The sequence below is a fragment of the Myotis nattereri genome (genome assembly GCF_964212035.1).
Source record: "Myotis nattereri genome assembly, chromosome: 3".
NCBI lineage: Eukaryota > Metazoa > Chordata > Mammalia > Chiroptera > Vespertilionidae > Myotis > Myotis nattereri.
The window spans coordinates 169,764,067-169,777,393 of NC_138077.1; the positions used below are offsets into that span (position 1 = coordinate 169,764,067).

Here is a 13,327-nt window from a genome sequence, read left to right on the forward strand (position 1 = left end):
CTTGGAATTTTAGGCCTTCCTATTTGGAGTCTCTTGAACAATTTGTGGTCAAGACAAATCAAAACACCAGCCTTGCCCTGGCCAGTGCTGCTCAGTTGGTTGAGCATCCTCCCATGCACCAAGAAGTCACCAGTTTGATTTCCAGTGTGGGCACATGCTCAGGTTATGGGCTTGATTCCCAGTAGGGGGCATGCAGGGGGCACTCTTTCACATCAATCTTTCTCTCTCTCTCTCTCTCACTCTCTCTCTCTCTCTCTCTCCCTCTCCCTCTCCCTCTCCCTCTCCCTCTCCCTCTCCCTCTCCCTCTCCCTCTCCCTCTCTCTCTCTCTCTCTTTAAAAAAGTAAAAAGAAACACAGAAAATCAATGCCAGCCTCTCTGTGCTGCTAAGCTACACTCCACAGTCCGGCAGCAGCCTCAGCCCTGCAGCACAGCACCAATGAGCCTTGAGCAACTGGCCCGCAGCACTTCACAGCTGTGCGGATTGAAAGGGGTTTCAGCCCGAGCAGCACTCACTTGGTGAACTTTAAAACTGTGGTTTCCAGTGGTATGAATCCAGTATGAAACTGAAGCTGGAATATTTGAGTGTTGGTCACCTAAGGATACATGAGAGAAGCACATTTCAATCCATCAGTAGAAAGGGAATCAGATCAAAAGGCTATGTTCTGAGGAGCCATGCACCTCCAACTGTTTCTAAGTCTGAACCTTTTTTCACTCTGAATGTTAAATGACCTCCCCATTTGGAACAGGCCTAGCTTTATTTCTAGTCTCTCCTCTCCATGAGCTCTGTCCAGGCAAGCCGTTTCCTCATCTGCGAATGCCCCACGTTCTTGCACACTGCTATGCTTTGACTCATTCTATTCCTTCCATCCAGCATACCCCTGCTCCAACCTGATAGACTCAACCTTCACAGCCTAGCTTGGATGGTCATAGCCCCTCTGTAGCCTTTCTGGGCCACCACTGGCTAAAACAACTGCTCCCATTAGAGCATCTAATGCAACCTCTAATATGGCAGTGGATGTCTGTACATGTGTGAATTTCCCCTGCTTGGCTAAGTTTTCTAAAGGCAGGGACACAGTCTTATTCTTCTCGGTCCTAAGCTCCTAGGCAGTGACTGGTACAGTGCATGCACTTAGCAAATATTTGATGAATTAAAATGCAATTACTTGCAGTAATATCCCAAAAGTGGCAATCACCTGAATGACCATCAACTGATGAAGAGATTAATAAAAAGCAGTATAGTCATATAATGGAATATTATTTGGCCATATAAAGGAATGAAGTACTTGGGTGGGTGGGAAGAGATCAACCACAGAACTTGTATGCATATATGTATAACACGTGGACACAGACAACAGGGTGGCGGAGGCTTGGGGAAGGGGGCAGGAGTGGGCAATAAGGGGTCAGTGGGAGAAAAAAAGGACATATGTAATACTTTCAACAATAAATATTTAAAAGTAAATGAATAAATAAAAAGGGATGATGTACTAATACATGCTACAACATAAATGAACTTCGAAAGCATTGTGCTTAGTGAAAAGAGCCAGTCACTAAAGACCATATGTTGCATGATTTTATTTATATGAAATGTCCAAAACAGACAAATCCACGGAGACCGAAAGTAGAATAATGATGGCCTAGGACAGTGGTCGGCAAACTACAGCTCGCGAGCCACATGCAGCTCTTTGGCTCCTTGAGTGTGGCTTTTCCACAAAATACTGACTTCTGAGCATGGGCCAGGAAGTTTCAATCGCACTGTACGTGTGCGCCCACACGTGGTATTTTGTGGAAGAGCCACACTCAAGGGGCCAAAGAGCCGCATGTGGCTCGCAAGCCGCAGTTTGCCGACCACGGGCCTAGGGGATGGAGGAAGAGGAATGGGCAGTGACTGCTAATGGTATAGGGTTTCCTTTGGGGGTGATAAAAATGTCCTGGATTTAGACAGTACTGGTGGTTGCACAACTCTTTGAAAATACTAAAAGCAACTGCATTGTACTCTTTAAAAGGGTGAATTCTGTTGCAATAAAACAACTGAAAAGAATATATAATCACTTAATCCCACTTCCTTACTAGAAATAGCCCTCCCCCGCAACATGCTGATCCAAACGGGACACTGTAGAAAAGGCACAAGCTTCTAAAGAGCAAGGTTTGCTACAAGTGCTAGCGCTGCCACCTTCCAGCAGGGTGATCTGGGCAAGCCATAATCTCTGAGCCTCAGTTCCCTTCCCTGTAAAAGGAGGGAGGGAGATGGGCATCAGCAATCTTGAACGGCTCCATCTGATTCTAATACCATAAGACACTCAAGCCCAAAGTGATGTAGAAGAAAGACTGACATACTCCCACTGAAGGCTCCGAGGAGCTTATGCCATAAAACCATACCTTGGCCTGTAGCCGACTCCCGATGGTTGACCTCAAGTGATACATGGAAACGACCACATCTCCTTGCACAGTGATGTTCAAGGGAATGAAGATTTTCCCATCTTGGACACGGTATTCTCTTTAAACAGAGACAACAACATACATGAAAGAGTCCAATTTGGTATATCTGCACAGGTATAGACCTCCATGGCTCTGGCCAAGAGACCTGTTTGCCCAGCTCTGGACCCAGGAACCATTTCCTGTCTTGAGCAAAGTAGAAGCACAGCCTGTGCCAATTGGGTGCAAACTGGTCCTTCATGGATGGATGGCATTGATCTGGTGCCACTGTCTCTCTCTAGATAATTAATTGCCATCCCTACTTCACAGGTTTCATTTCTTCAAATACATCTAGCCCTGACATATCTGCCTTTACATGACTATAAATTAATGGCAAAAACAGAGGTAGAGGGAATGAAAAGTCCAATGGAGATCAGTACAGAAATAGCAATGAAATGCTCTGTGAGGGTCTTGGATACTAATCCACAAATTCAGTCTATTTCAAACTAATTTCATTTCATGTTACCATCCACTCCCTTCTCTCCACACCCCCTCCCACCACCCACTGGCAGCTGCTCTTTTAGATTCTATAATGTCTTTAATTACATCACCATCCACCTTGCTGTTCACCTGGAAAACCCATTCTTCCCTGATACTTCCTTTATGCTCACCAAATCTCATCAAGGTCATTCCTTTTTAGAACATCCAGGTCTTCTGTCCCATAGCAGTGTCTTAACCCTTGTTACAGCTCTTGTTAATCCCGTAAATCATATCACCATTTAAAAGGGGGCTATGCCATCCTTGATTTAATTGTACTTTTCTATGGTTACCACCTAGGACAGGGGTGGGCAAACTTTTTGACTCGAGGGCCACAATGGGTTCTTAAACTGGACTCAGAAGAAGGAGCTGTGGCCGTGTTTCCCTACGTTGCCATGTTAACACTGCTGGTGGTGAAGGAGTGGAGGGGAGAGAACCCTCTGCTCTTTCGGCTCCGCGGGTGGGATAGAACAGCCGAACGGGCCGGATCCGGCCCGCGGGCCGTAGTTTGCCCATGGCTGACCTAGGATAAACTTTTTTTTTTTTTTAATTTCGGTCATTTCACAATGACATAGTCCTCACAGGCAGAATATGATCCAATATACAGAAGAATAGAGCAGTTCACAAGAATTGAAATATTATGACTTACTTCATCCGTTCAAAATCTGTGCAGGTTGTATATATTTTGGTTTCTCCAATCAGCACATCACAGTATGGGCGACACCCGTTTCTCTGTTTGTTAAAAAAGGGGACTGGACTGACAGTGATCGACTTAATCGTGAGAGACTTGAAGTGAGGCTGGTAGGGTTTGTCCGCTAGGAGGTCACACATGTAGCCCAGGTATCTAAAACAGAAGATTTACATTCGGTTGGCGCCCACCACACCAGAAGAAAGAAACCATTGATCTTTGCTAAGATGTTTGTTTTTGCAAATTACTAACTTATAATAAAAATTTACGATGCTCACTTCTTTAACATAAGTAGCTAAAGAGAATGCAACCAATCATGTAGGAAAGCTTTTATCTAATGACACTGCTGTACTTCCCCCAGAGAAGTGATGAAGGGGTATTTATTAAATGCAAAAGGTTATGGGAGCTTGACACTGGCTCAATATTTGAACATCTATTCCTATTTGACCTAGCAGATTAGATTTATCAGTTAAAGGCTGGCATTGAAAAATCTGTAGGATTTTATCATCAGAAGCACTTTTGATCCAAAAGAAAGGTAAGGAGATGCAATTTAAATAAGAGAAAGGATGAAACTGTGACTGAAGAGGAGATAAGTCAATTATCTAAACAGGTTTTTTTTGCGTGTGTTTTTTTAAAGTACATGACACCAATTCGATTATGTCTGCGCCTACCCTGCATCTAAGCTTACTTTACCTCCTGTGGGATGGTGAGAGTCCGATTCCTGGTCGCTTTGCATATAACAATCGAACAGCTGGGCCAGGAGTCGAGTAGAGATTACAGAAAATGAACATAGCACCAACCAGAATTGACGATGCTGCCCGTCCATCCTGCCAAAGAAAATGCATAAACTTGTCATAAACATGGTCCAATCAGCCACTCACCACTGAGACTGGCTGTACTTGCCATTAAAAGAGAGGAGTTGGGTCAGGCCAGTGTGGCTCAGTGGTTGAGCATCAACCCATGCACCAAGAGGTCGCTGGTTTGATTATGGGTCAGGACACATCCCAGGGTTGGGAGCTTGATCCCTGGTGGGGAACGTGCAGGAGGTAGCTGATTGATGTTTCTCTCACATTGATGTTTCTTTCTCTCTCTCTCCCTTCTCCCTTCCTCTCTAAAAAATCAATAAAAACATATTCTTTAAAAAATTAAAAGAAAGAAGAGTTGGGGTGGGGGGAGGGAGAGAGGAGAGAAACCCTTTTAACTAGGCATGCCAGTCAGTTCAAAATTGTTTACTTGAAAAGCAAACTCAGTCCCAGCTACTTAAATCTGAAAGCTGAAACGAGAGACTTATTCTCAGGATAAAATTGGCTCTCTACTAACCTGAGAAAGCTAGCAATATAAATTTGATTTGCATATATTTACTGGAAAATAATCTGATCTTCAAAGTAATTTTAGACTTGTGGCATTAGAACTAACAGTTGAGGTCTTTTGGTTTAGGGCTGGAGGTACAGCTCACAGATTAGGTAATACTGCATTTTGGAATATGCTATGTACAGGGTCTCAAAAAAAATGCATACACACTTTGAATAATTATTCATTCCAACGGGTTAAATCTGAAAAGAAAGAAACATCAGTTGAACTATCAGCTGTTAAGTGTGTTTACATTTTTTGGGACAATATGTATTCCTAGATTCTTATCTATAATAATGAAAGTGTAATATACTAATTAGACCGGACATCTTCCAGACGTCCTTCCTGACGAAGCTGGGGTCAGAGGGAAGCCAGCAGGGTTCTGGGTGCCTGTGGGAAGCTGGAGGAAGGAAGCAGTCCGGGTCCCGGGTACCAGAGGGAAGCCGGTGACAGCAACTGGGGGAAGGAAGGCCTACTCTTGCACGAATTTTTGTGCATCGGGCCTCTAGTAAAATCATATAAAAGAAGCTTCACCTGATTCACCTTCATTCGATGAAGGAATGCACACGGTGTCCCCCAAAAATATATACACACTGTAACAGCTGATGGCTCAATTTTGAAAATGTATTTTAATAAACACTGCCTTTATAATTATTCAAAGTGTGTATACTTTTTTTGGGGGGGACACCCTATATACACTAATATTCTTGACAGATGGTGGCCAACATTTTCAACCTGGAACACTATAAGTGACAGGTAGCTTCCTGCAAGTTGAAGTAGGCCAGTGCAGTTCACAAAGTTTTTCCTTATACTGAATATGCTGAGTTGAAGTCTATGCCACTCGATGATCCTCATTCTTCCTTCTGAGAAGATCAAAAGTCAGCTGACCTCTTTCCCCCATGACAGTCTTCACGTATCTGAAATACCCTCCCTTTCCATCAACACTTCTATTTCCCATCACACCCAGTCTGTGATGGTTCATTTTATGTGTCAATTTGGCCAGGCTAAGGGAGCCCAGAAAGCTGGAAAAACATTATTTCTGGGTGTGTCTATGAGAGTGTTCCTGGAAGAGGTCAGCACTTGAATCAATAGACTCAGGAAAGGGATCTGCCCTCATCAAAAGGGAGGGGTCATCATCCAATCTGTTGAGGGCCCAACAGAATAAAAAGGGAAGGAAGGGCAAATTCTCTCTCTCTTTTTGAGTTGGGACCTCCATCTTACCCTGCCCTCAGGTATTGGAGCTTCTGGTTTGGGGACCTTCAGACTCCTGGACTTACACCAGCAGCCGCCTTAGTTATGAGGCCTTCAGACATAGACTAATGATACCATTGGCCTTCCTGCTTCTCCAGCTTGCAGACTGTGGGGCTTCTTGGCCTTCATAACCACACGAGCCAATTCCTATAGTAAATTTCATATATGTATTTCTCTTTCTCCATAAATATATACCATATATATATATATATATATATATATATATATATATATTCATCCCATTGGTTCTGTTTCTGTTTCCCTGGAGAACACTAATACACAATACACAATCTCTTCAATTCTTCCTCATTTGATATTCCATTTAAACATATATTTTCATTGATTTCAGAGAGGGAGAGGCGAGAGAGAAACATCAATGATGAGAAAGAATCATTGATTGGTTGCCTCCTACACACCCCACACTAGGGATCAAGCATGAAATCCAGGCATGTGCCCTGACAGAGAATCAAACTGTGACCTCCTGGTTCATAGGTCAACGCTCAACCACTGAACCACACCAGCCAGGCTGATATTCCATTTAAATAGACATCATTATTTGGTGTACTTCCTCTGAACAAGACTCCAGTGTGTGTGTGTGTGTGTGTGTGTGTGTATTGTTGTTGTTGACAGTATTACATATGTCCCCCATTCCACCCCCCTTTACCTCCTTCCACCCAGCCCCTACTCCTCCACCCCAGGCCTTCACTCTATTGTCTCTGTTCATGGTTTAAAACAACCTTAAGTGTGCTGCCCAGATGTGAAATGCATACTATGATATGTGTTCTAAGCAAACTAGAGAGGAAACATCATCTTCCTTAGTTCAGATACTATGTTTTTATTAACATAACCCCAGGCCAAGCTAGTTTAAATGCAGGCTAAGTCATACCATAAACTCTGATTGAACTTCCTATCTACTAAAACCACTAGTTCTTTTTAATTTGTTTTAACAGACAAATATGTTTAATATTTTATTTTTTAAAGATATTTCCTTTTAATTGGCACTTTTTTCTTTTTCTTTTTAAAATATATTTTTATTGATTTCAGAGAGGAAGAGAGAGTGAGAGAAAAACATCAATGATGACAGAGAATCATTGATTGGCTGCCTCCTGCAAGCCCCGACTGGAGATCGAACCTGCAACCTGGCCCTTGACCGAAATTGAACCCAGGATCCTTCAGTCCGCAGGCCCATGTTCTATCCACTGAGCCAAATCTGCTAGGGCTATGGGTTGTGAACTCTATATCCCCAGTAGGGGGCGTGCAGGAGGCAGCTGATCAATGATTCTCATCATTGATATTTCTATCTCTCTCTTCCTCTCCCTTACTCTCTGAAATCAATCAATACAAGTATATATTTTTTAAAAATACAACATTTATCCTGTGTTTAACTTCACATAGTTTGTTAAATGACCAATCTCCAAAAACTTTTTAAATCCAGATTCATTATGTGAATCTCCCATTCTGAGAAAATTGATAAGGTTGATCTCTATATTGCCATAAAGAATGTTAATTAAGCCTGGAAGATGTGACTCAGTGGTTGAACGTCAACCTATGAACTTAGGGGTCTCCGGTTCGATTCCCAGTCAGGACCCATGCCCGGTTTGCAGGCTCGATCCCCATTGTGGGGTGTGCAGGAGGCAGCTGATCAATGATTCTCTCTCATCATTGATATTTCTATCTCTCTCTCCCTCTCCTTTCCTCTCTGAAACCAATAAAAGTTAATTAAAAGGGCAACCAAATGCAACCTTGGGAAGCTGCAGATCCAGTAGCCATCTACCTTTAGAAGCAGATATTCAACCATGATTTCACTAAATGTGTATCAACCTTGTCCAAGTTTCTCCACCTTGATTACAAGAAACTGGTCAATATCTTGCAGAAATCCAATAAACTATCTCTACTAATGTATTAGTCTTTTTGAAAAATATTCAGGTGGTTTGATATGTGTGTTCATAATGAATAACTTTTTGGTGTTTTTCTAAGAGTTAAAAATCATCTGTGCAAAAAATATGTGTGCAAAAATTTATATGAAAATTTTGCCTGAATTGCCATCAGCCTCACCAGATGTGACTTTCCAGGATTAACCTCCGCTATCTTTTAGAAGCAATCTCTCCTTGCTTGCCTGGCACCTCTTCTTCTAGTTTCCTCATATTACATAACGGATCCATAATTGCTTTCCTTGTGCTGTTGGCATTCTGTCCCATAATTGAAGTCTAGAGAGTGGATATTGTTCAGTGTTGTGAAGCTCTTTTACTATCTCACTACCTATCAGTTTTGTCTTAATTACTGCTACACCCTTTCTTGCTTGACATTTGTTCGCTGATAAAGGAACAGCATAAAGGAGTTAAGATAAGATGGTACCATGTGCCTCAAGCCTTTATTGTTGTCCTTATTCCAAGGACATATTTCTTTAAAAAATACACTTTTCTCAATCTTAATTCTTTTTAAGATTTAGTTCTCCAGACACTCTTTTCATATGCTCTAGGTGCTTAGATATGGGTCCCTCCTTTTATTTTCCATGCTGGTCTTTTAAAAAATTATACTAGTTTTTATATTAAAAGTTAAGTATTTGAAGCAGAAATATTCTGCTTTTTTCCCTCTTAGCCAACTGGCTTTCAAGAATAAAAGGGAGAATCACTAAGTAAAATCATAGTAAAAATATATAGACCCTGAAGTTTATAGAAGCAATGAATATTTCCAATATTTATGCTCAGATTCCATTTGTGTGTTCATTTGCTTATATTGCCAGCCATTTATTCAAAATCCTTTATATTTGGGGTGCAAAGAAAGACACAGTTCTTGCCTGTAAGGTACTCATGGTCAAGTGGGAGTTCACCAATATGATGATGCAATGCATGAACTGCCACAGAAGCACTTAGAGATATAGGGGAAATGTCCATATTGTGAAAATACTCAAAATGACTTTATTGGAAGTTGAGTTTTAAACAATAGGTAAGAGGCCTCTGGAAAAAAAGGGTTAGAAAAATGGACTGTATAAAGTCAGTAGCCAGCAAAGACATCAGTCTCACTGGGAAGTGCTGTAAAACACAGTCAATATTTTCTGTGACTACTTACAAGAGCATAGGTGTCATTTTATTTCATTTTTATTCAAACACAAAAAGTAAGGAAAGCACAAGAAATACAGTCAATAATATTGCAATGACTATGTATGGTGTCAGATGGGTATTAGACCTCTCAGGGTGAGTACTACGTAAGTTATATAAATCTCTAATCACTATGTCCCACATCTGAAACTAAAATAATATTGCATGTCAACTGTAATTGAAAAAATTTCTTAAATTATGTTTTAAAAATAAGAAAAAATGAATATTCCATTGTGCTATGGCAAATTTACTCACACAAGGTCAATGACATTGTTACCTGGGCACCCACAGCTCTTGCTTCTACCTCTTTTGTAATACTTAGCACATTCTAGAGGCTCTAAATGATGCGGGCTGTGTACATGTCTGCCTCTCCCACTAATACTCAAATTTTAAGGCAAGAATAATAAGGTCATTCCTCATTTTCATATACCTCAGATCACCAAATTCCTAAGTAGGATCTCAATAAATGATAATTCAACTTAAATGTTACCTGCTCATCAGTCTGCATAGGGCAAGCTGTATTTGACCGAACTATACCAAATAACTGCAGACAATGACAACAATAAAGGTTACTCACCAAGCAGTGGACAACACAGACGTTTTTGGGGTTCTGCAGTAGCCAGTTATACATGTTCCGACACACAGCAAAGAGGTTGTGCAGACTGGGGGCTTGCCTAATGGGCCAACTGCATTCTGAAACCTAAGGGAACACAGTAAAAGGAAATGAATTCCCTTAGTGACTTCCTCTCCAACAGGACGCCAAACAACTGCTTCTGGGAGTGATACTCTAGCCTCAGGAACAACTGAGAATGGAAGAAGAGTTACTTAATCCAGCAATTTTTTCATCAAAAAATTATGTTTCTATAGGGTATGAAAATACATTTTAAAATACATTTTAAATTCAGCGAGATCACTTAAACTATATATTTGGATTTTATTTTTATTCTGTAAGGTTACCCAAATTTTTATTTCAATTAACAATAATTATGCCTCAGATATACCTCATTGGCTATAATACTACCCACTGCACAAAGCTCTAAATTTAATGTCTGTTAAGTATAAAATGTTTTTACCTGCCTAGTAGATGTTTAATTATAGGTTTATCTTATAAATCCTGCACTGTTCCTAATTTTATACCAGCTCTCATGAGCACATGAAAGTGAGCCAAACCTTGTTCAGGGCTCTTATTTCTTCCTCTCTTAATGAAGGGACTCACAACACCATGGGGCCAACCTCCATCATTTTATTCATCTAACACACATATTCATTTAACATATCCTATCGCATGTCAATTGTAATTGAAACAGTCATAGAGCCCCGACTGTGTTCTGCTTGGCTCTATTCTAATCTAATCAGCAGCCATTTAAGAGAGGTATTGATATGATCCCCATTTTGCAGATGAGAAGACTCACTCTCAGAGGCTGTCTTGTCTAAAATCACGCTGCTGGTCAGTGCCAGCACTGCAACTTGGTTTTCTGACTATAAATCATTGTACTGCTGTAGTACACTGGTTGAGATTATTGTTTCCCTCAAAATACTAGACATCAGCCTCAACTGATCAGATATTCACTAATTCAATAAATAATAAAGAGAAGCTTAGACTTGGGCAACCTTTGTGACCTCTTTAAGCGTTTCTTTGTGAAATGTGGTAAATGATACCTACCTACCTATCTGACAGGATTGTGGGTACTACATGAGGATGTATTTCAAGGGCCTAGCTCAGCATATGACACACACAACGTGATCAATAAATATAGCTATTACTATTATTGTATCCGGTAACTGCCAGTTCAAAGCCCTGAGGTCAGAGCCAAAAATGTTTTTTGGGAAAAAATGAATGAAAACCTGTATGGTGAGAGTGTAAACTGAAGGGGGTCAGGCCTTGTTAGGAGCTGGGTAAAGTAAGAGAGTGATGCTCAGATCTGCATTTTTCCAAAGAACCCTCAAGATCCAGTATTAGGCCCTGACCGGTTTGGCTCAGTGGATAGAGCATCGGCCTGTGGACTGAAAGGTCCCAGGTTCGATTCCGACCAAGGGCATGTGCCGTGGTTACGGGCACATCCCCAGTAGGGGGTGTGCAGGAGGCAGCTGATCGATGTTTCTCTCTCATCGATGTTTCTAACTCTCTATCCCTCTCTCTTCCTTTCTGTGAAAAATCAATAATATATATATATATATTTTTTAAAAAAAGATCCAGTATTAGTAATGGATATGGATGACATGAGAGTAGTCAGAGAGATCAGTGAGGAGGCTGCTGAGAAGTCTAAGGAAGGGATGGTGGGGGCTTAGGCCTAGACGCGTAGCAGCGGGGTGCAAAAAACTTGAGGGATTCAGGAGGAAAGAGGAAGTGGAATACCTATACATGAGAGTAGGTGATGGATCCCATGGTGGCGGTGCATGAGTGAGGAGGGGTGTACTTAAAAGAGAGATGGGAGAGTCAGGGATGACTCCAGGCTTCCAGCGTGAATGGCTGGATAAAAGAATGGAAGCAGGTGCCATTTGCTGATGGAGGGAATTCTGAAGAAAGAGCAGGTTTTGTGTGGATGCTGTTATCAGAAAGTGCTCTACAACACGAACACCACTGGCCTAAGAAAACCCAAATGTTTCAAACTCCTAATATTTCACAGTGGAGCAAGGGAAGTAGGAGCAATCTGTTTGGTTTGCTAGGGCTCCCAGATAATACTTTTAAACCTTTTAGAAACTGTCTGTCACCCACACAAACACTGTTACTATCTATAATGAGTCTCAGCCAAAAGTTACCAAATTGTTCTTAGCACAATAGACTAACAGCTCCAGAACAATTAAATCAATCAAGTAAATAATATTAATTTAAAGTGCTCTATAATTACATATTTACTTGATATATAATTGTACATCATTAGGCAAACATACAATTAGAATTTTTTAAAGCATGTGCTCTATCTAAAGGGGAAAAATCATTAAGGCATAAACAAACCCTAAACATTCTAAAAAGGAATTCAGTCACTACAAGCTATTTTCCCTTCTCTCCCCCCGCCATCTCTCTCTCTCTCTCTCTCTCTCTCTCTCTCTCTCTCTCTCTCTCTCTCTCTCTCAAATTCACAGCTTCATGCCTGCCGTGAGCACCACTGTCTTAGGGCAGGTGACACTTCACTGTGCCATCTCCAGTCCCTTTGAGCACCTCCCGGAGCTGCAGGGCACAGAACACGCCATATGGATTACAAGGCTGCCATGATGTCACCCAGTGGGGAAAGAGGCCAAAACAGAACCCGGGCTGGATGCCATTCAATGTTCATCTGTCTGTCGCCCCAAGCACAAGATAAGACGGCACACGCATCCAACCTGCTGAGCATTTAGAGCAAAAGGTGCTATGGAAAATCAGACAGAAGAGCCATATCAAGTGTTTTCAGAATCTGAAACCATTTTTGGAGGACAAGGGTATTTCAGTCAATCATTTATTGTGGCATTTTATTATTATCCGTGCTCATCATGGCTACCACTTACTGAATGCTTACTCTACGGCAGGCACTGCTGTCACATCTCCTTCTTAACACATTTCGTGCCGCTCAGGAGTTTTCTCGTGTTTCGCGCGCCATCTGTTACGGACCGCTCACGAGTGTTCTCGTTTTTCACGCCCATGGAAAAAGGAGCGAATCTAGATACTTCTGTAAATTTTGTTTGGTCCCTCTTCATAGAGGAAAATGTTTTACGCAGTACCATACGTTAAAAAAGTACTAGGAACTTTAATTGTTTGTTTTTGTAAATAAAAATGTTATAATTATTGAAAAACAACACCTAAAGTGCATTATGATTTAAATAACGTGCAGTTTGCCCAAAAACGTGCGGTCCCTGGCGTATGTCTTAGAGATGTCTATGCGGTACGCAACGTGTTAAGCAAACCTAGAGAAAATGGGCTAAGTACTAGTGAGCCAGGTATTCTTATTGTCATCCCCATTTTACAGCGGAGAACACTGAGTCTCAAGTGCGGGAAAGTAACTTGCCCAGGAAGAG

At 41.4% G+C, this 13,327-nt stretch overlaps 1 protein-coding gene across 2 annotated transcripts in view; it reads right to left on the reverse strand.

Annotated features, from left to right (window-relative positions):
- The window catches only part of DNAJC6 (DnaJ heat shock protein family (Hsp40) member C6), a 127,785-nt gene that overhangs the window by 24,548 nt on the left and 89,910 nt on the right, over positions 1 to 13,327 (reverse strand). For both annotated transcript variants that reach the window (XM_081086428.1, XM_081086429.1), the window contains exons 5-9: positions 9,915 to 10,037; positions 4,332 to 4,465; positions 3,600 to 3,794; positions 2,378 to 2,495; positions 515 to 594 (exon numbers count right to left, since the gene is read on the reverse strand). In XM_081086428.1, coding sequence (XP_080942554.1) covers positions 515 to 594; positions 2,378 to 2,495; positions 3,600 to 3,794; positions 4,332 to 4,465; positions 9,915 to 10,037 — 650 coding nt within the window. The remainder of the gene's footprint in view (positions 1 to 514; positions 595 to 2,377; positions 2,496 to 3,599; positions 3,795 to 4,331; positions 4,466 to 9,914; positions 10,038 to 13,327) is intronic.